Source organism: Aptenodytes patagonicus, chromosome 1 (genome assembly GCF_965638725.1).
Source record: "Aptenodytes patagonicus chromosome 1, bAptPat1.pri.cur, whole genome shotgun sequence".
NCBI lineage: Eukaryota > Metazoa > Chordata > Aves > Sphenisciformes > Spheniscidae > Aptenodytes > Aptenodytes patagonicus.
The window spans coordinates 196,379,374-196,401,969 of NC_134949.1; the positions used below are offsets into that span (position 1 = coordinate 196,379,374).

Consider the following 22,596-nt stretch of genomic DNA (forward strand, 5'->3'; position numbering starts at 1 on the left):
AGGGACCTACAATGATCATCTAGTCCAACTGCATAGTTAATTCACGGTATGTGATTGGATTATTCGGTTTGCAGATTACCTGTGTACTATGAACCACTTGACCCTGCCTGAGCAGGGGAGGTTGGGCAAGATGACCTCCAGAGATCCCTTCCAACCTCAGCTATTCTGTGATTCCCAGCATAATGCATTTTGTCCAGGCATGGTATGGCTACATACTACAACCACTATGTTATGTGCATACTTACCATATAAATGCTACAAATCTCAGCCCCTCTTAGAAGCAGATAGTACAGCTACTTCTGCCAGACTTAGCCTCATTTCCTGAACAGCCTCCTCAGACATTTGTACACGATGCCCCTAGAATGGGGAGCACGAGCATGGCACAGACAACCTGGCTGCTCTCATGTGAAATCAGCTCAGGCTGTGCTGGTTTTTAGCTTCAGTCTTTGTAGACCTACGCTGACCACTGAAGTTGCTACCTTGGACGTGTTTCCTACTGCATGTACTTGTAATAGAATTTTTGGCTAAGCACTACATTGTAGAGATTCACACATTCAGTGCAATTGTGGCTTTTGTGTCTGATGTAATAAACACCACTTCTAAATTCTAGGGATCGTGCTAAAAGATGGCAACTCAACCAAAGGGCCAGAATTGAATAGTTTAAATGCTGCAGTGCTTGTGCTGCTGCTGTGCTGACCAGAGGGTACCTCCTACCACGCTCTCTGCTGCTCTTGGTTCCAGGAAGGTTTAACATGGTGCTAGATCTAAAGTAGTTCCTGAAGCTGGTGTAGCAATTTTCCAGGGCTTATCAGCCCTCCTTAAATTTAGAGGTTTAGTGATGACAGTATAAAGAGGTGTCAGTAACTCTGCTGGAGCAGGAAGTAAGTCTGGCAGAACCCCCGCTGCCACCTGTAGGTGTATCTGTATTGTGCTCTTTGCCATGTCCCGTTACTTGGATATGTCCCTTTATCTAAGGTGTCTCTTAGTCTCCTGTTACCCTGAGAAGTGGACAGAATATGACATTCCCATATCACCGAATTCTTTTGAAGTTCTAGAGCTTATTATGAATGCCTAGCATATGTGGTTCTTACTTTTAATTGCTACTTTTCAGAAGTTACAGAGCACCAAACTTTGTTTTGAATTTTTGAATGAATGACATCCGACTTCAGTAGAGAATATAAGTAAGAGCTTGAAAAAAAATTCCAAAATTACTGATTTCTCAAGTTACGCTTGCACTACTGGGTGCATTAGTTCTTGGGAATACTTCTTGGTCTTTAGGCAAAGCAAATAAACCTGGCTAATAGTCACACTGTCAGGGCTCATCACCTCTAGAGCAGACTGCCAGTGTCCACACTACCTAGTAGCACTTGGACCTTGAGGTCCTATGTGGCATAAAAACAGGGCTTCTCTAGCCGTCAGCCTAAAATTGCTATTTTGCATTTTTTTTTTTTAATTCAGTGTTTGAAATACGGGCATTGTGCTGTAGCTCACCAGAGTGGTGTTTTTATAGCGTGAAATAGAGGATGCGTGTTGTGTGTCCTTCAGTTGGCACAAGGAGGTGCTTAGGGGAATAATGCCTGCTTGGACAGTGTTGAAGGACAGTGTAAAGAATAGGGAGCCAGACCTGGGGTTGTAATTCATGCTGGGCAGAAGAAATCTTCTGCAGAGTATTAAGTATGTGAAAACTACAGCTGGCTCGGATCTGAGGCATGTGTTGGGAGGCTTTGGAGAGTACTCAGCGAATGCGTTGCGTATAGTGCCTGTTCCTATGTCTTTCCTTTGGCACCTGCTTTGGGCCACTGTCAGAGGATACTGTAGTGGGCTAGAATGACTTTTGGTGTGCTCCGACACAGTCTTTATTATGTTACTGCCTTCTGGATGATGTTTCTGGAATGAATTATTCTCTGAGTTGCTCCTGGACTTTGTCTTGATGAAATTTAGTTGGAACTGTTCAAAAAAGTAAAGGCAGGGAGTGAGCTGGCAGTTAAGCAGGGTCCAGTGCTTGGGCTCTCTTCCTGTTCCTCTTTTAAGTCTGAGTGTAAATGTACCCTCTAGGAATACCTGCACATATTACAGATTCCTGCAGTGTAAGCTGGTAGAAGACACTGATCAGTTAAGTACCCTTCTTAAACTAATCACGCCAAATAGATTTTTAAATCAATATTTCATAGCCTTGTAAAGATGCACTTTATTGTCTTTATGGTATTATTCAATTAAGAAGTCTCTTGAAATAGTATTTAGTACGGTAGAGTGCCTGATTATTCCTTATGAAGAATATTGAGAAGCTTAGGCATCTGGAGACAGAATTTTGTCTAAATGATTTTACCAACAACAACAGATATTTTATCTTTGAGCTACTCATATTTTTAAATTTAATTCTAACCACACATGAAACAGTGGCTAAAGAAAACTGGAAAAATAAAATCTATTTAAAAGATAGATAGCATTATTGTACTTTTAAGTGAATTGTTTAAGAGTCATTCAAATGTGGTTATCACTTGAACTCTTTTAGTTGATTTCAGTGTATTTTGGAGTGGTTCAATCCAGTAAAGAGATTAAATCTTTTTAAGGTGTGGTGTTTTTTACCTTATATCTGCTTGTAAGGCGACTCCTTCAATAGTTTCTTGTGAATAGAGATAGGCATAGTATTTGTCTAGCCTCTCTTCATGCTTCCTCTAGCCTACCTGTATAATGCTGGAACTATTTTAGTAGATATAATGTATGTATCATATCATCATCATTTCAGAGATTTTCTTGTTTGTGACTTCTTGCAAGGAAAAAAATACTCTTCCCCCCAAATTTAAAAAGTTTTCTCTTGTTTTGCACTTTTTCACTTCTTGCTTCACAATCTATTTCACAGTCTGCATGTCCACACAGACTGTATGTCTGCTTTGGGTGCTATTGACAGTCTTGATAATGTGTGGTCTGTAAGATTTTTTTTTTTTAATTGTTGTTATTTATTTTTTTTTAATGCCAAAAAGACTTTAGAGCAGACCAAAATTTACAACTTGTGCGGTATTGTAATGTAGGTTGGGTAAGAGAGAAAGTGAAGTTGAGGGTATCTTTGTATTGAGATTTTTCAGAAAAGTCAGGTTCCGACACAGAAGGCATTTAACTGGCACTGTTGTTTAAACCATACGGAGAATTTTGTTTTCAGGGCTTCCTGATGTGCACTTAGGTAATGCCTAGCTTTTAGATTAAAATTACATCTTTGATGTTAGTTTCATATGGTTAAAAAAACTAGACTAGCTCTTAAGCCTGTAAATGTTTCTTCAGATCTGATGTAGAAGCAGCAAATGCCAGCTGAGAACAGGTGGGGTTTTTTTAGTCTAGCTGGATACATGTTAGACCATCTCTGCAAGCATAGTACCTGTTTACTGACTTTTGCATCCCTCTGTTTCACAATAGGTCTTTTTATGTAACTTATTTGTATTTTCACTTCAAGGCATATCTAAGCATCATCAGTTAAGGTTAACAGTTGTGTTAGGAGATTCACTGGTGTACAAGCTACTTCATTTGTTCTGCAATAAGACTTTCATATTGGCAAGTGTTAAAGTAACTTAACATTGAATGAGGCTATTATTCTATTATTTTCTGAATCATTAGAGAAACTAGTGCTTCACAGTACACTTGAAGCACATAATTGCTGCCTGGGAAGCAAAATTTTTTTTGAGGTCTTCTCATATATGCTTTTATGTCTTATGTTTTCATTTTGAATAGGAAGGACACTGTGGTATTAGTACATTATTGCATATAGAGCTCTACTGTTTTAGAATAATGACTTAATATGAAAAAGCAAATTGTTTTGGTTAGCAAAACGTGATTATATCATACAAAGGAATCTTTCAATTATGAACATGTTAACCTTGTTCAGATGTTTAGTTACTGACAGACTCATGGGCAAGTTAAGTTGTCTGCATGTACCAGCTTGCAATTTTCAGTTGTGCACATGTCCAAGAAACTGTCATAGCTGTGTTTAGTAAGAATTATGTTTTTCTAGATATTAACTATTGTGTCTAGTTAGTTTACATACTGTCTGTTTTAAACAGTGGTTTTAGTGAAGAAGTCCTGTATCATACCTCAGGCACTGCCCCAACCACACCAGCAAGTCCTTTGCTGATTAATGCTGGAGTTACTTGGTTATCCCTACAGTGGACAAAACCCTCAGGAACACCATCAGATGAAGGAATCTCATATATATTAGAGATGGAGGATGAGAACTCAGTAAGTTTAGAATACTTATTCTCAATAAGAAAAGAGACTATAATGTGTGTTTGATACATTATTGTATTAAGTGTAACAATGATTATTTTTGCTAGAGTATTCTACAAGGAACTGTATTTTCTGAAATTAAGCTAATTGACTTCTCATTGCTGTGACCAAGCCACACAGTTTTCAGCTTTTTATTGTGACAGTAATCATTATTAGTGTTATTAAGCCCCAATCCTGCAAAGACTTTTAAATTACTTTTAACTTTGTGAATTTGTGTGTGAAAGTTAAGCTTTATAAGAGTTGGATCAAAGTAATTACATCATGAAGTGTGGTCCCTCTAGATGTCATTTCAGCCTAACCACCTTTGTTTTAAAATGAGTCCTGTTCTACCCTTTGAAAGTGTTAGGTATAATTTCTATTGACGCTGTATATGTTTTTCTTTAGTGTTCTTTTCTCCTCTTCTGATTGGAGAATGGTTAATTAATTTCCCCCTCTCCAAAAAAAATCTGGTGTTTACACAATGAAGGTGCACTTATTACTTTGTCAGAGGAGCATTAACAATTAAGGTCTGAAACTAATTTATTTGTATGAATGTATGTTACATGGTCTGGTCTGCAAATACAATGTTTCAAGTAATCCTACTTAATTCTGCAGGGATATGGTTTCAAGCCAAAATATGATGGTGACGATCTTACCTACACGGTGAAGAATTTGAGGCGTAGTACAAAATATAAATTTAGGGTAAGATTTTTTCATATATTTGGGAGTTTTTTTGCACCAGAGTAGCTTGAGATTGACTCAGAAGTGGGGAGGGCCTTTTTTAAGGAAAACCAAATCTGATGCCAGTTTCTTACAATTTCAATCTCTTAAAACTATCGGCTGAACACCTGCTTCATTAATTGCCTCTGCAGAAGGAATAAGAACCTCTGCAAGGGCATAACACAGTTGCAGGTATCTTGAAATTCCAGGTCATAAGTCAATGTTCTTAACAGTTTTGGTTTTTTATTTGGTTTCTGTGTTGCATATACATGGGTAATATTACTTAGTGTAGCTGTAGGGTTCTTTGATAGACTCTAAACATGTCTGAAGGTGTTGGGGTAAGGAGCAACCTTGATCAAAAAAGAACATGTGTCAGTGCTAGCATAGCACTGAGCCCAAGTTAGTAAATCATTCATATTACCACAGTGCTGAGCCTGTTCTAATAGGTCTTGAGGGCTGAACTTGTTAGCTCAGGGTGAAGTCTAGCTTAACAGTGAGCTTTTGGGTGTGGTTAAAAGCAAAAAAGAAGCATACCAGCTCTAGAAACATGGCCAAATAGCCATCGAGGACTACGAGAACCTTGCTAGGACATGCAGAGGTGCAGTCGGGAAGGCTGAGGATCAGCTAGAACTGAAATTGGCCAAAAATGTCAAGAACAACAAGAAAGGGTTCTTCAAATACGTGAGCAGTAAGCAGAAGCACAGGGAAGACATACATAGGCCCATTGCTAAACAGGGCAGGGAAGCAAGTTACTAATAATGCCAATAAGGCACAGGTTCTTAATACCTTCTTTGCCTCTGTCTTTACCGGCATAGCTGGACCCCAGATCACAGGATCAAGTAGCTATGACAAGGCACGTGTCGACCCACCAGTGGTGGAGGAAGGGCTAGGCCGTGGCCTCTTGCAGGGGCTCAATCCACATCAATCTATGGGCCAAGACAGAATCCACTCCAGGATGTTAAGAGAACTGGCTGACATTGTTGCAAGGCCACTATCTATAATATTTGAAAAGCGATGGAGAACAGGGGATATCCCTGATGGCTGGAGGAGGGCAAATGTCACACCCATCAACAAGAAGGGCCCAAAAGAGGACCCAGGGAACCGCAGGCCCATTAGTCTTACTTCAGTCCCTGGGAAAGTAATGGAAGAGTCCTAGAAACTATTACAAGCCAAATGAAGCAGGTGATTGGGAAAAGCTGACACCAAAGGCAAATCATGCCTGACTAGCCTGATCACCTCCTACATCAAAGTAACACTTCCAGTTGGCCTGGAGAGAGCAGTGGATGTTGTTTACCTGGACTTCAGCAAAGCATTCAACACTGTTTCCCACAGCCTCCTCCTGGACAAACTGGCAAGATATGTCTACGAGATGAGTAGAAAACTGGCCAACAGGCCACAATCAGAGGGTGGTGATCAATGGTTTTTACTCAGGCTGGCAGCCTGTCAGAAGTAGGATCCCCTAGGGATCGATATGGGGCCCCATGCTGTTCATCTTCAGAAATGATCTAGACGATGGGATTGAAAGCACCCTCACCAAGTTTGCTGGTGACACCAAACTGAGTGGTGAGATGAACACATCAGAAGGGAGAGCCATCTTAGAGAGACCTGGACAGGCTAGAAGAGTGGGCTAGCAAGAACAGTATGAAGTTTAACAAAGACAAGTGCGAAGTCCTGCACCTGGGTCGGAATAACCAAGGAGCCTAGTATGGGCTAGGAGCAGCCTTGCTGAAAGGGACCTCGGTGTCCTGGTGGACAATCTGACTATGACCAGTGCAACACTGCAGCAACAAAGGCAAATTGGATCCTGGGCTGCATCCACAAGGGCATTACTAGCAGAGATAAGAGATGTGGTCATCCCACTGTATTCAGTTCTTGTCAGGCCGCACCTGGAGTACTGTGTCCAGTTCTGATCCCCACAATTCAAAAAAGACACAGACAGACTGGAGAGGGTCCAAAGGAGGGCCACGAAGATGATCAAAGGGCTGGAGAACCTGCCCTATAAGGAAAGACTAAAGGAATTAGATCTTTTCTCCCTGGAGAAGAGAAGGCTCAGGGGGACCTCATCACAGTTTCCTAGTACTTAAAGCACAGCTACAAAGAGGAGGGAGGCTCTCTCTTCACAAGGAGCCACATGGAGAGGACAAGGGGCAATAGGTGCAAGTTGCACTGGGAGAGATTTCAGCTTGGTATAAGAAAGAAATTTTTCACCGTGAGAACGATCAATCACTGGAACAACCTCCCCAGGGACATAGTGGAGTCCCCATCACTGAATGCTTTCAAGACACGACTGGACAGGGTGCTAGATAATCTCATCTAGGCTCCCTTTTCCCTGAAAGGTTGGCCCAGATGATCTTTCAGGTCCCTTCCAACCTGGGCTGTTCTAAGTTCTAAGTCACTCTTGAACAGTCAGACCCCAGACTGTACTGCTGCTGGGATTATTCCATCCCAGGTGCAAGATTTTATCTTTGTCAAAGCTCATACAGTTCTTGTTGATGCAATCTTCCAGCCTATCAAAGTCTGTATGGTGGCTCTTCCTTCCAGCATATGTCTCTGTGCTCCTAGTTTGGTGTCATATGCAAACCTGGGGAGGGTGCATTCACTCCTGTCATCCAGATCACTTCTAAAGATATTGAATAGTATCTGACATTGTCTTGACTGTTGAGGAAACCCACTCATGAGCAGCTGCTAATTTACTTTTGAACCATTAACCACCACCCTTTGAGCCTGGCATTCTATCAGGTTTTCCACACCCATCTTGTGGTCCATCTGTTCTGTCTATATCTTACCAGCTTGTCTACATGGATGTTGTGGGAAACCATGTCAAACTAAAATCAGGGTAGATGATGTCCACAGCTCTCCCCTCATCTATTGAGCAAGTTGTTTCATCATAGAAGGCACTCAGGTTGGTCAAACATGATTTACCCTTGATAAATCTAATTACCTTCTTGTCCTTCATGTGCCTGTAAATAACTTTTGTGACAACCTTTGCCATAATTTTCCCTGGGACTGAAGAGTTTATATCACCTTTGCTGTTGTTAATACAACTTACCCATATAAACACTTTTTTATGTCTGAATGTATTTCCTTAAAAGAAGGTACTATAGTAGCATGAGAGCTCTCCTTAATTCATCCCTATTATTCAGGTTTCTTTAGCAGTTAGTAAAGCATCACTTTTTGCTCTTTACTTAATTACATGAAAATATTTTTACCTCAGTGGGAGGGGAATTGCAATTAAAATTTTAATGCTTCCAAGTTCTTTCAGTGGAAGTTTAAAAGTGGCCTCTTTGCAGTATGTCTTTTTCATCATCTTTTGTTCCCATGCTGTTACAAAGGCTTTTTCTCATGCGTATATTTCCTTATCAATAAATTGTGCAACTCCGATAAAAAAGAGGTGTTCTTAGACCTATCTAATTTCTGACTATCTTAGATGGTTTTAAAAAAACAAGTTTTCAGATCCTTGACTTGAAATAAAGTAGCTTGTGCTATATTGAGCACCCACAGATTCCATTAATGTCACTGAGATTTGCATGTCCTGATTACCTTTTACAGTCAGGTGACTCTTAAGTGTCCTCAGTAGAAGCCTAACTTTATGCACCAACATTTGAAATTTGGGAATATGGAAGGTTATTTGATTTGTGAAACAATTTTTTTTTTCAGCTTCACAGTTATTAGGTGGGGTTTTTTAAGGATTTTTTTTTTTGCTGGCAATTTGCAGGAATTTTTAATTTCAGTATAGTGATTGTCTAACTATGGGACTAATGAAAATGTAAAATGAAGGTACATAATAGCTTTAGTTCTTGTGATAATTTATTATGTAGCTATCTGTCTAAGCATACATGTAAATTAATTTGACTTTACCAGTAACAGTGAATAGCATACCACTAGCCGGTGCGTTTGTTCTGCTTATAATTTATATTTTTTTTATATATTTGCAGGTCATTGCCTATAACTCAGAAGGGAAAAGCAGTCCAAGTGAGACAGTAGAATACATTACTTGTCCAGACAAGCCTGGAGTACCTTCAAAACCCGCAGTGAAAGGAAAAATTCATGCACAGAGTTTTAAAATAATCTGGGGTAAGATTGTTGTCCCACTCTGTTTAGAGTATGTCCTCTGTATATTTTTTTTAATATATATATATATATAAAAAAAATATTCTATATATATATTTCTATATAGAAGGCCAGGTTTTACTTCAGTAACACTTCAGTCAACTGAGCCATTATGATTCATTTTCATGGAACTAAAAGAAAAATACTGATTCAAAATACTTAGGGTGGCAGTATAATAGTGTAATGATGTGGGAAGAATAATATACAAATTGTAATAGGGACTGTTATTGCAGGGGACTACAATAATTAAAAAAAGAGTAGTGTTAATTTGTGTACTAAGTTCTGTTTCTCTGGCACAAAAAGTAGATGCCACAAAACTCTGGATTTTTATCAAAAGAGAAGATCCAAGTTCAACCTATCTCTTCAAAGAGTTTGGTTTTGATAGACAAATGTTTTTATTCGCTAAGGATCTTGAGAAACTTTTCCTTAGGCTCAGGTTTTTTTAGCCTTATGTTGTGAAATAGGAGAAGGTGAAACAGTACTATGTGATGCAGTACTTTAGCAGAAAATCAAACAGTTAAAGGTTTTATTTATTGTCGCAGGTAATTAAACTTCTTACCTACTTCTGTTTAATAGTGTGTTTAATTCTTTTGCATTAATAATAAGAAAGTTACTTTTGGAGTATAAGTAGTACTTAGCAAGTCGAGTCTTGCATCTTTCCAGAGTGCTTTGCTACATCAGGGCCTGATACTTGATCTTTTATGGATCATATATAATGTATGAAGTTAATAGAAATACCTAATTTGTAAATTGAAAACTATCTAAAATATCTATTTATATATAAAAACTTTAATAGTCATTATTTTGAGCAGTAATACTCTTTTTTTTTTTTTTAATACTTGGTAATTAACGTGATAATTTTATTTTTCATTTGGAGTAATTTGTTACTTTCCAACCAAAAAAGTGCTACGTGCCATATAATAAATCTCATTTTATTTAGCAGGTGTGATATGATATGTAACCCTTGCCTGAGAGCCAACACCATTTCATCCAGCACATACATAATGTAATGTTGTGGCAGCAGTACCCTTCTGTGTTGAAGTATCATGCTGTCTATATTTGTCCAAAATGTTGTTTTTCCACATTATTTTAATTCTGCTGTTCTCTAAGTCAGCTCTGAGAAAGAGGAGTAGGATTATATGTCAAAGATAGCTCTGTAGGTTCGTATCTTGTACGTGAATATTGTAGCAGGGAGGACAGTGCACTCAATTTCTAGTGATGTATTAAAAATTTAAGAGATTAAGTTTTCAGTGTAGAACTCCTGACTTCTATTCTCTCCCAAAATATTTAGGTTTTTGAAATCCTATCCTTAAATCATTCTGAAATATTCTTACATGCAAATCAGTATGATAATCTTTTCCTATCTGCAGTCCAAATTACAGGACCATTAGGATCTATGTCCCTGAAACCATAATCAGGCAGCCTTCCACAGCACTTCAGACTAACTGAAATGTTTGCTGTGGCATCTCCCAGTTGCCTGATTCACTTGTCGCTCTTCATCTGTAGAATACGCAGTAGGGTTGTGAGCTGGCAGCTTTGCATAGTGGAGAATTTGAGTGATTTGCGGCTGTCCTGAACTAGGATGCTATGGCTAGCTAGGATGCTATCTGTCTAAATAAGCACCTGTCTCCAGTTAGCTGTTAATTTTCCCTTTTGTAAATTCTCCCCAAAAGCTACAAAACCATTTAATTTATCTCGCTTAGTTGGAATATTGCTGGTTTTTATAGATCCACCAAAAGACAATGGAGGAGCAGCAATAAATACATATGTTGTGGAAATGTCTGAAGGCTTAAATGGTAAGTAGGAGCATATGTTGATATTCAGCTGTGTTCTTTTTTTTTTGTGTGCGTGCGCCTGTGGGAAGAGTAAAACGTGTATTATGATAGGGAAAGTTATTGCAAGAGACTGCCATTAAAAAAATAGGGATGTTGGTGCTTAAAAAATCAGGGATTTTGATGCTTGTATACAAGAGGTTCTTTTTCTCTGGCTTAGAAAGAGGATGCCACAAAACTCTGTGTCAAAAGAGATTGCTCTGTATTTAGCTTATTAATTAGGTGTATTCTGTTTTGGAAATAAAATGACACATTTCAGACATTTTAGAGCAAGAAGACAGGGCCACGTAGCTTTGTTGGATGTGTGACAGATAAAAGAAAAACTAGTGCTCTATTGATCACTATTGAAGGAGAACAGTGATGCGGTTGGGATAACTGTTTCTGCTATTTGCTTTTCTGTCCTTTCATACAGAAGGGAAATTAACAGTATTTCTAAACTGGACATAAAGCTATCCAGCTAAATTATTTAAAAATCTAGACCTCTTAAGTGACCTTATTAAACTCAGAAACACAGTCATACTGAGAATGAAAGTTTGTACTTCTCCAGTGCTGTGTCAGATTAAGACAGCGCACTGTCCCCAAATTGTAATGGGACAGTGTAAAGTCAGGGGTCTCAGCTGTGATTCTTTTGATACTTAGTCTACTTCTTCCCTTACTCCATCACGTGTCCACATTAAGTCACTTTTGGAATGATTTACCTGAGCCTTTCATGCAGATTTAGTGAGCTGTGCATTACATTTCATTCTCAGTCCTCTAAATTCTGTGATGTGATGAGTTTTTGGAGATGTAATTAAAAGTCCCCAGGTTCCCTGCTTAATCTCTTAAAAAGAGAGAGAGAATGCTAAAGAATTTCTGATTTAAGAATCTGGCTGAACAGCAAAGAACAAAATCAGTATTTCAGATGGTGCCGGGCTGTTCAGGAATACAGGAACAAGCTTTATCAATTGTAAACTGTAGTTACAGTCTTCAAAATGAATGTTATAATTTAAAGTTTCTTTTCCATGGAAAATTTTGCTTTTGTATCTGTCCTATTTATTTGGTTATGATGTTTGAGTGTGCTTGCTGGCCCAGTAATAACTACTTCATTAAAAGTAAATTCTCTCCTAGTTAATGTGCATAGCAAATAAGGAAGATATTTCACTTCAGCAGATCTACACAAATTTACCTAGGAAACTATATTTATGAAATTATTGGATCTTTTTCCAGGAAACTCAAAGCAAGCCTTAATTTTTTTTTGTGAACATCAGGCACACGCTTATTTAGTGAAGCTAGGATACCTGCTGTGGCTGCTACTGAAGTGTGGCAAATTACACCTTGGTTCATTGCACACTTATTCCTAACCTTTCAGGAAACAAATGGGACACAATATACAGCGGAGCTGCTAGGGAACATGTGTGTGACCGACTAAATCCTGGCTGTTCCTATCGCTTACGTGTGTATTGCATTGGGGAAGGAGGACAAAGCACGGTAATATGAGCTAATATTTTTATTAAATAAAATTTCTCTCTCTTTAAGAAAATCTGGTCCAGTAGTTAATAAGCAAATATTGTACAGAAGTGCCTAACAAAATAGCCATAATTAGTACCTCAAAAAAGTTCTAGTATTGATGCAGTGTTTCAAGTTTCTGCCCATTTCTTAAAGAAATAAATGTGAATATTCTTTTCTGATACTATATTTTTGTTTAAAGTGCTTTTTCTTATTTACAGAAAGAGATACTATGTCTTTTCCTGTGTGATACATTGACAGAATGTAATTTCTTAAGGCCTAACCCCTGACAGCAGTGTAAATTTAATGTTTTCCATGTGGTCAGTGGAGTGAGTACCCTGTCTGAGCAGCCAAGTCAGCCCAGCAGGCAGGGGAGGACAGAGTGTTTCCTCAGGCTTTACAGGGTTGTGTTCCATGGTCTTTTCCCATGCTCTCTCAGCCACAATCAAAATGTTTACGTTGCCCTACTTTTCAGTATTCCCAAACAATTTGGTGTGCCGTACTATGCTCCCTCATATATACACATTACATACACACACACTTGCACTGTCAGTTCTGTGGTGTAGTTCCGCCTCCAGTGCCAAAATGTCATGCTGTATTCTTCTCCCTTCTTCCCAGCAGCAAGTGTAACAAAGCCAGCACTGGCTCTCTACAGACTTCCAGCAGGGCTTCGCTGTCAAGCTGATCTGAAAATCTTAGCACCTTGCATTCTTGGTGTTTGCCATTTCTCCCCCAGCCTCCCTTTACTATATGAAATTCATGTGTTCCTCCTCCACATAGAAGTCTCCTGCAAAGGTAGCCTTGCCCACAGCCACCTTGCCTTAAGAATAAATCTGGACTCCTTCAGTGCTGACTCAGCTGCAATGCTTTCCCTCTTGCCATAGCTCAGCTTGCTGTTGTACAGGGGAAGGGGGAAGGGGGAAGGCAGTATACTTCCCAGTCACCTAACCACAAGCACATGTATGTCTTTGGAGACTTTGCTCTGCCAACCTCCTTCCCCACAGCCCAACCTCATTAGTTTAGAATAAATATTATTTGAGTACCAAAGAGAAAATTGGTACCAAGAGTACCGAGAGAAATTCAGAAATTCCTGATACTTTCTGAAGGTGTCAGAAATCAACAGAAGAATAGTAAAGAAAGATGTAATTAAACTTTTCTGTAGCTTGTCATGGACATATACCTCCTGAGAAACATTCTGCTTTTTAAGTAGCATCAGTTGTTCAGTGCAACAATACATTTCAAAGAAACTGAAAAGCAGCAGAGCTTCCAATCCACTCCTTCTGGAACACATGTAGAAAGCAGTTGTGAAATGAGACTCTAAGATGCATCTCTTTTGTAAACTAAAAGACTTACCAACTTCGTATTTGTTCTGTATCACACTGAAGCTAATAACCCCACATTGTCTCTGACTCATTTCTGTCTGCATCCAGAATAGTCAATGCCATCTGCTGCATGTTGTTATGCTATGTATTTTTGCATGCACTTCAAATCAGAGGTGGAAGTTTGTTGCACATTAAGTATTACTAAGCAATGAAAAAGTTGAAATCTTTTTTTTTTTTTTTTTTTAATCTCTTCTGATTGACATTTCTGCCCACTTTTGCTTCCTGAGAGGTTCTTGCACAGAAAGTATACAACCCTGTCATGGTTTAACCTCAGCCAGCAACCGAGCACCACACAGCCGCTCGCTCATTCTCCCCTGACCTGGTGGGGTGGGGGAGAGAATCGGAAGAGTAAAAGTGAGAAAACTCGTGGGTTGAGATAAAGAACAGTTTAATAATTGAAATAAAATAAAATAGTAATAATAATAATAACAATAATAATAAAAGAATATACAAAGCACGTGATGCACGGTGCAATTGCTCCATACCCACCGACCGATGCCCAGCCAGTCCCCAAGCAGCGGCCCCCCCGGCCAGCTTTCCCCCAGTTTATATACTGAGCATGACGTCACATGGTATGGAATACCCCTTTGGCCAGTTTGGGTCAGCTGTCCTGGCTGTGCCCCCTCCCAGCTTCTTGTGCACCTCCAGCCTTCTCAGTCGGTAGAGCACGGGAAGCTGAAAAGTCCTTGACTAGTGTAAGCACTGCTTAGCAACAACTAAAACATCAGTGTGTTATCAACATTATTCTCCTCCTAAATCCAAAACACAGCCCTGTACCAGCTACTAGGAAGAAAATTAACTCTATCCCAGCCAAAACCAAGACAAATCCTTAGAGTAGGGTTTTAGAAGTCATTGAACTGCAGTTTGATGGAAAAGAGAATGGATTTACATTGAACAAGTCGTATTTCAAGCATCTATACTAGGTTTGTACTGATAATTAACTGCTGTTTTTAATTCTACCCCTTGCATGTGTACCAAAACACAAAAGCAAAAGTTAATTTTGCATGTTGTGTGATTACTGTAGCATGGTTTATGTAGGTATTATGAGAAACGCATACCAGATCACTTAAGCATCTTCATGTATTTGAAGATGCAGTTCAAAAAATGGAAGATCCTGTTTCTGACTCAAGTATTTGCCTTTACTTGTGGCATAATTGATAGTGCTTGTTTTGGCCTAAATGACTTCATTAATCTATCTTTCCTTTGTAGGCATCTGATTCTTTACTGGTTCAGACACCAGCAGTGGTTCCTGGTCCATGCCAGCCTCCAAGGCTACAGGGTAGACCAAGAGCAAGAGAAATTCAGCTGCGCTGGGGTAATTCTATTACAACTATTAGTGAGTGTAAGGGATCCAAATGTGTAATGTGTTAAAATTAAATAAGCTTTTCTTTATTTTTAGGACCGCCCCAGGTAGATGGTGGTTCACCCATTACCTGTTATGGTCTGGAAATGTTTCAGTCAGAAACCGATGAACACAGAGAGGTTTACCAAGGCTCTGATGTTGAATGCACAGTAGGCAGCCTTCTTCCGGGGAGGATGTACAGCTTCAGACTGCGAGCAGCTAACAAGGCTGGGGTAAGGAGGCAGTCTGCAATGAAATTAGTTCCAGAGACTGCAATCACTATTAAGGATCTTCTCTTAAAAGAAGCATTTAACAGTAATTTTAAAATGAGGATTTCCTAATATAGAGCCATTTGATTCACATAGCTTATTGTTGTGTGGGAACAGACAGTTAAACATCAGTTTATAATAAAGGGGGTTTTAGATGAAGGGAAGAGAAAATAGCTAATTATGTCCTATATCTGAATAATAGCATTGGGAGATGGTTAGGAAATGCTAAGTACTTTATCAAAGCATTGTTGCAACTTCAGTATTCTCATGTGAAGTAAGGTAGTAAATTATTTTCTGTATACAGCTTTGTGAATTGATTGACCTTTATTTTTACAGCTGTTTAGTGTTCTGGAACATAATAATTAGTGTTTCCCGACTCTTTTTTTTTTTTTATATTTAGTTTAACTTCTGAGTACATGTTCTATCGGATACAAGAATATTTTCTCTATTTGGAGTATTAAATATGTTTAAATCAATCGTTGCTGTAGAACAAGCTTTATTTAATTATGTATCCAAAGTCCTGATTTAAAGACAGAGAGGCAGGGTTGCTTGCATTTGTTCAATAACGTTCTCTTCATAAAAACGTATCAGGACCAGCTGATACTGTTTGTGGAGAGGTCTGCAGCTTAAGGCTTTAAAGCACTGACCTAACTTTTTATCCACACCCCACAAGGAGAGGTTTATAGCTCAAGCATTTTTTGAATCCTTTATTTCTTTTCGATAGATACAAATAAGCAGTTACAAATTGTGTTATATTACAGTGCAGCCATCATGTAACTTCAAAATAAGGATTTGGATAGCACTTTCCTGTTCTGCCAGAGAGTTTGAAGTGTCAAATTTATTCTGATTGCATTTGCTATAGAGAAGAGTCTTGCAGCTATTCTGGAGAATAGTTAGATACTGAAATAAATCCTGAATCCACAGTCCACAGAGATTTATTTTATAGGCAAGTAATACAAAGTTTCAGGCTGCTATTATATGTCCCTGCTATGGTAAACTGTTACTTAAAAAGTAGTAATTTTATTTTTACAATTCAGTTGTATCAATTCCCTTTTTAATAGTTTGGACCTTACTCGGAAAAATGTGAAATAACTACAGCACCTGGACCACCAGATCAGTGCAGGCCCCCTCAAGTGGCATGCAGATCTGCTGCATGTGCTCAGGTGTCGTGGGAGGTAAGAATGCCATGTTACACCTATCTTAACATGATTGTCTTCTAAATTTTTCAGTTCAACTTTAAAAGCTTAACACTGTATTTTAATCACATTTTTAAACATACTTACCTGATTGTCCAATACTTGGTAGGAAAAACCTTAAAGTCATTCATCATACCATTATATGACAGCTGTAAGTTGGCAGCCTGCAGGTACTTGAGATCTTACTTTGTTCTTTTGTTTAAGAGTTTTGCCAAAATTGCTGCACTGCATTTCTGAGTGATGCAGGCTCTTCTTAAAATTTTTCTTTAATGTAGTTATCTTTCCTCAGAGCGAATATATCCACATAATACAATAGATTATTGTGCATTTGCTGTTTTTATAAGCTGATTTAATTTTACATAATTACATCAGTAATAATTAGCAAAAGCCTCACAGACTTCCTATAAACCCATAGTATTTAGCTATCTGATTTAAAAAAAATGCAATAGGTAAAAATTAAGCTTGTAAAAAGGAAGATTCTGTCTGGGAACACTGTTTAAACACAGCTTTTCAGCAGCTTGAGATGGAGTGAAGTATCTGAGTTACAGAACCGTACAGAAAAAAAAAGATTAAACTCTTACCTGGAAGGTAGAGTTCGTGCTTCCTACTGGGTGTGTCAGAGGAGCTCTCCTTAAATGTCTACAATGCAAAGCCTTTTGAAGAAATCTCTTACAATGTTCAGGTAGGATTAATTTGACCAATGTTAGATGTCTGCTTTATAGAATAATGGAGTAATTAAGGTACGAGTGGACCTCTAGATGTCATTTAGTTCAGCCCTCTGTTCAAAGCAGAGCTAACTTCAAATTTAGGTCAGGTTTCTCAGGGCCTTGTCCAGTCAAGTTTTACTTATCTCCAGGGATGAAGATTCTGCAGCCTGGTAAAGCTGTCTCTGGGCAAACTCTCTCATGCTGTAGAATATTTTTCCTTTATGTCTGGTCAAAATATCCTGTAGTGCAAGGCATGACTCTTGCCTCTTGTCTTGCCACTGTGCCACCTCCAAGAAGAATTTGACATCATCTTCTTTGTACCCTCCTAGTAAGTAATTTAAGGCAGCAGTAAGATCTCCCCTTAGCCTTGTCATCTTAATATCAAATAAGCCTTACCTTTTTGTTGTATGTTGCACTCCCTCTTCGTGGCCCTTCACTGGACTTACTCCATTATGTCAATGTCCATCTTGTATTGGGGAGCCCAAGACGGGACACAGTACTGGAGATGCAGCCTCACTGGTGCTGAGTAGAGGGGAATCATTACTCCTTTTAGCCTTCTTGCTGCTCTTTTGCTAATACAGCCAGTATGTAGTTTGCCTTCATCAGACACACGCTGACTCACATTCAACTTTCTCATCAAGACACACAGGTTCTTTTTTGGTAAAGTTGCTTCAGCCTGTACTGTTCTATGCCAGGTCCAGGACTTTGTGCTTGCTTTTGTCTTAGTTGAACTTCCTGAAGTTTGTATCAGATCCTGCTTGTTGAAATTCCTCTGGTAGCCATACCCTTCAGCATATCAAATGCATCCCCCCAGTTTGTTGTCATCCCTGCACTTGTTGGCTTGGATTCCCCTACTTCTGTTAAGGTGAACTCCATTAGATCTACAGCAGCAACAGCAGTAACATTGAGAAATGACTCCATCTTCACCGACAGTTGCACAGCCATCCACAGCTGCATTAGTTCTCTCACCAAACACATCTCATTGTAAATGAGAGAAGGGAAAGGGAGTCCTTATCAGTCACAGCACAGGAGCATCAAATGTTACCCTTTGAAATGCTGTTTGTAATCAGTCACTTAACTTCACATAGGCTAATGCTGAAAGTAGCAAATACTTTTCTTTCAAGACAAGGGTTAAGAAAAAAACATGCTTTGGCGCAATTATTGTCTGCACCTTGGTGTGATTGCGATCTTGGAATATTTAATCCAAAACAGCAGCAGCATTTTTCTTGTTTTCTTCATGATCTATGAAATTTTTTGTTTCTTTGGGGGAGGGGTTTGGCTTTTTGGTTGGCTTTTTCTTTATACTTCATTGACTGCTGATATCTTTCCATAGTCTCATATCTTAGTCTGGCACTGGTACGTGTGATTTTAACTGTACTTCAAATTATTATTTCTAAGGAGTATTAAAACCATTCAACTCCCAAAATTGAGAGGCTAAGTTTGGATTCCTAGGGCAGGTAATGAGGAAAAACAGCCTACTCAAGCAGGCATTTCAGTCCAGGTCTGTGTTGTTGCTTAGGTGTCTCTCCCAGCCGGTTCACAACTCTTATCTTGGGAAAAGACAGAATGCACGATTTTCTGCTTTTATGCACTATGCTCACGGCCTAGTTTCCATGCATGAGCTCCATGATGTGCTCCAAAGGGAGGAGTCCTTTAGTCTGTAAGATGAAGACGCTAGCACCAGTGTGCTTTTGCATATTGTCATCCCTGCACTATAGATCCAGTCAGTGAAAACCCTAGTACCCTAAATCACCCTCTCAAGAAAACCATCTCTTGCCATCGACTGTTCAGGCTCCTAAGCCAAATGCCGTATGCTAAATGATCTCTGTATTTAAGCAACTGAAATCACAATTACTTTGTATAGAGTAGTCTCTGCAACAGTAAATAGTGGTTTTAAAGTACAGGTCACCCAAGGCCAGTAATGCATTCTGATTTATCTGTATTGTACTAAATTAAAAATCAGCAAAGAAATGGGAGGGTAACATTCCTGTGAAAAAAAATACAGATGTGGTGAGTGCGGTTGATTTTTTTTTTTTCAGTCAGTGAATTTAACTTCTAAATATTTATATCCATTTTAAAGGTTCCAGTGAGTAACGGAGCTGATGTCACGGAGTATCGACTGGAGTGGGGTGGTGTGGAAGGATGCATGCAGATCTCCTATTGTGGGCCTGGGCTCAACTGCGAAATGAAAGGGCTTTTGCCTGCAACTATATACTATTGCAGGGTTCAGGTAAAGATGTAAAACTATTGTTAGTGAAATCTGGAAACGGGAATTGACCCTGGCGTAAAAACATGGTCTACTTTGCATTTGCAGGCAGTGAATGTTGCAGGTGCAGGCCCTTTCAGTGAAGTAGTGGCATGTATGACTCCAGCCTCTGTACCTGCAGTTGTGACTTGTCTTCGAGGACTAAGTGAAGATGAAGTTGAAAGTCCACATTATTCCCCCTCCACATGCCTTGCTATAAGCTGGGAAAAACCTTGTGACCATGGATCTGAAATCCTTGGCTACAGCATAGACTTTGGAGATAAGCAGCCAGTAACTGTTGGGAAGGTTCTGACCTATTTTATAGATGGCTTACAGCCAGATACTACCTACAGGTATGCCATGCACAGCTACTTGACAGCCTACTGTTTCTTGCACAAAAGCAGATTCTTTATTTGTTTGTTTCCTTGTATTTTTTTATTCTCTGCATTACTCTCAGAAGCATTAGTACATAGCCATTGAGCAAAAGGAAGCTTTGTAATTATGATCATCATAAATAGATGAGTTGTGCTGTTTTTATTTTCTTTCAAGAACAATTTATGTTAGTTTGTTTATTGTGGTATTGTTGTGTTGTCTGGTTAATGTGTCAGTTTAACTGAATTCAGATTACAGATTCAGATTCGTAACTGTTTTTTGGACTGGTTGCTTCATGGATAGATGGCCTCTAATCTGTTTGACAATATAAAATCCATCCAAGGAAGGACCATGTCCAGTGTTTGACTGGATTGTCTGATCTAATGACAGCTCATCACAACTTGCAATGCCTTTTCTGCAGAAATAGCAAGTATTTGGGTGGCAGTCAGCATGAATAATATTGGTTTGAAAATCTATCAATCAATTTTAAATCTCTTTTGAAGAATTTTAGTTGCTAAAATCATCCCTTACGTTTGGCCTAAGGGTTACTGAAAAATGTAAATGTAAAAATCAATAATTCTGCCTGAAGGCACTCTACATTCCTGTTACAAAATCATGTCCTCAGTGTTAAAACGTAAAGGAGAACATCAGCCCCACTGAAGTCAGAATTTAAGCCCACGCTGATTTCAGTATAGTTAGGATATCATCTGGATATGCAGTTTTCTGAATCCTTAAAGATTTGTTTTTACTTTTTTAATGCTGTATGTAAGACTACAGTGTTTCTGTGTGCCTGTAAGTATTTAACAATAATGCTGGCAATTTGAAGAGCCATTGCTCTCTGTGTCAACAAACGAAAGAAAGAGAAGCTCCTATTGCAGAGATACTAGTGTACTTCTACTCACAAAAGTGCAAAAGCACTGTCAACTCTTTGTGCAAATAAAAAGTTGCATATATTAACCTTAGTTCTGTGCTAACATTAACATTATGTTAAATATTACTCTAGTGAAGGAGAAATACTTACTCATAAGCCTGCACACACATCTGTGTTTCAGTATTTTGAAATTCTGTGGTTGATTGTTTCAGAATTTTATTATTATTATTGTGATTACTTTTTTTCCAGTTAGCTAGATACTATTTTAGACAAGCAAATGTTAGTCTACAAAATGAGATTAGACACACTGCTCTCTATGGCTACCTGTGAGATATGTAAAGAGCCTCAGATTTCTCTGTTTTCTGCTTTTTCCCTTTTAGAAATAAATTTCTTGGCTACTCCTTTTAATTCTTACTTGTAAACCTAATGCCAGCATTGTTTTCTATGGAGTATCCAAAAAAAAAAAAAAAAAAATCCCTGAATTTCGAGTTCTACAAACGCCTCAGCCATGTGTCCTTTGACGACTTCTAGTTTCCCCCCTCTCCCTTTCCAAGCAGATCTAAGATGGCTTGTGTTTGCAGGCACCCAGAGATGTTTTACCTGTGAAAACAGCAAGAGAGATGGCTGGGCACCATCACTTTATTTTCACATGAATTGGATCTGTTCCAAAAAGCCCATAAAACTTTCCTGTAGTCAGGAAACTACATCCTTGAACTCACCTGATATAATAGCCAAAGATACAGATTCACCTCTTTTGGGGGTGGGGTTTTTTACCTTCCCTCATCTCTCCAGTGTGGCTATCAAAAACTTTGGTACAAGGCCTGTGGGGTCAGGAAGATGGACCACTCTTGAAGTAGCTGATAGAGCTTTTGCATCTTTTCACTAATGTGAATGATGCAAATATGCGAACATATTTTTATTTTGAATCAATCCAGGTCCATAAAATGTGGCAAGGACAGTGACACTCCTGCATATTCATGACAGTCTATCAAAGCATAATACTGATAAAAGTCTTCATTGTAGAAAGTACCATCTATGTGGTACCGTTATTCTCTCTTGAATGTGAATGGTGGAAATGACCAGTTATTTTTTAGAGTCTAATTTCAAGTTAATTTATTCTCTCTTTTTTCAAATACTAGAGTACGAATTCAAGCCCTAAACAGCCTCGGAGCGGGTCCTTTCAGCCACACCATAAAACTGAAAACAAAGCCTCTCCCCCCAGATCCACCTCGCCTGGAGTGTGCTGCATACAGTTCTCAGACTCTCAAGCTGAAGTGGGGAGAGGGAACTGCAAAAGCATTAACTGACTCCATTCAGTACCACCTTCAAATGGAGGATAAGAACAGAAGGTTGGTTTTGGCATCGCTTTAATCTGCCCTGTATCGCTGAGGTCTGATGCTTGGGAGATGGCAGCAAAGGGCAAAATTCCGTATGCTTTGCTGAATTTACAACAGACACAGGGGGTCGTCTCATCTGGCAAGGCAAGAAGGGCTCTAGGGTTCCATGCTGGGAAGTACAAGATTAAAAACTTCATAGTTTTTTATTTACAGTTCAATATGAAACAGCACGCTTTTCTCTCTCTCACATTTGGTTAAGGATTTTGTCAAAGTACCAAGTTTCATCAGTCTTGTGGATTTTATATACTTGATATTGGAAGGGATGAATTCTTTACTCTCTGTTGTCTTTATAGGCAATTATTTTTAGTGGAAAATAAACTCATATAGTACAAATGATTATTTTAAGGGATCCCTTCTCTCATGTTAAATCGGAATGTAAGCTGAGATGGTACAGCAAGTACCATTGCCTAAATGGTA

General features: G+C 38.9%; 1 protein-coding gene across 5 annotated transcripts in view; it reads left to right on the forward strand.

Annotated features, from left to right (window-relative positions):
* FNDC3A (fibronectin type III domain containing 3A) overlaps positions 1 to 22,596 on the forward strand; it is a 124,908-nt gene that overhangs the window by 94,759 nt on the left and 7,553 nt on the right. For all 5 annotated transcript variants that reach the window (XM_076363880.1, XM_076363879.1, XM_076363878.1 and 2 more), the window contains 11 exons: positions 4,050 to 4,224; positions 4,867 to 4,953; positions 8,907 to 9,045; positions 10,809 to 10,877; positions 12,262 to 12,380; positions 14,990 to 15,095; positions 15,180 to 15,355; positions 16,453 to 16,566; positions 19,375 to 19,524; positions 19,609 to 19,892; positions 21,922 to 22,131. In XM_076363880.1, the coding sequence (XP_076219995.1) occupies positions 4,050 to 4,224; positions 4,867 to 4,953; positions 8,907 to 9,045; positions 10,809 to 10,877; positions 12,262 to 12,380; positions 14,990 to 15,095; positions 15,180 to 15,355; positions 16,453 to 16,566; positions 19,375 to 19,524; positions 19,609 to 19,892; positions 21,922 to 22,131 (1,629 nt within the window). The remainder of the gene's footprint in view (positions 1 to 4,049; positions 4,225 to 4,866; positions 4,954 to 8,906; positions 9,046 to 10,808; positions 10,878 to 12,261; positions 12,381 to 14,989; positions 15,096 to 15,179; positions 15,356 to 16,452; positions 16,567 to 19,374; positions 19,525 to 19,608; positions 19,893 to 21,921; positions 22,132 to 22,596) is intronic.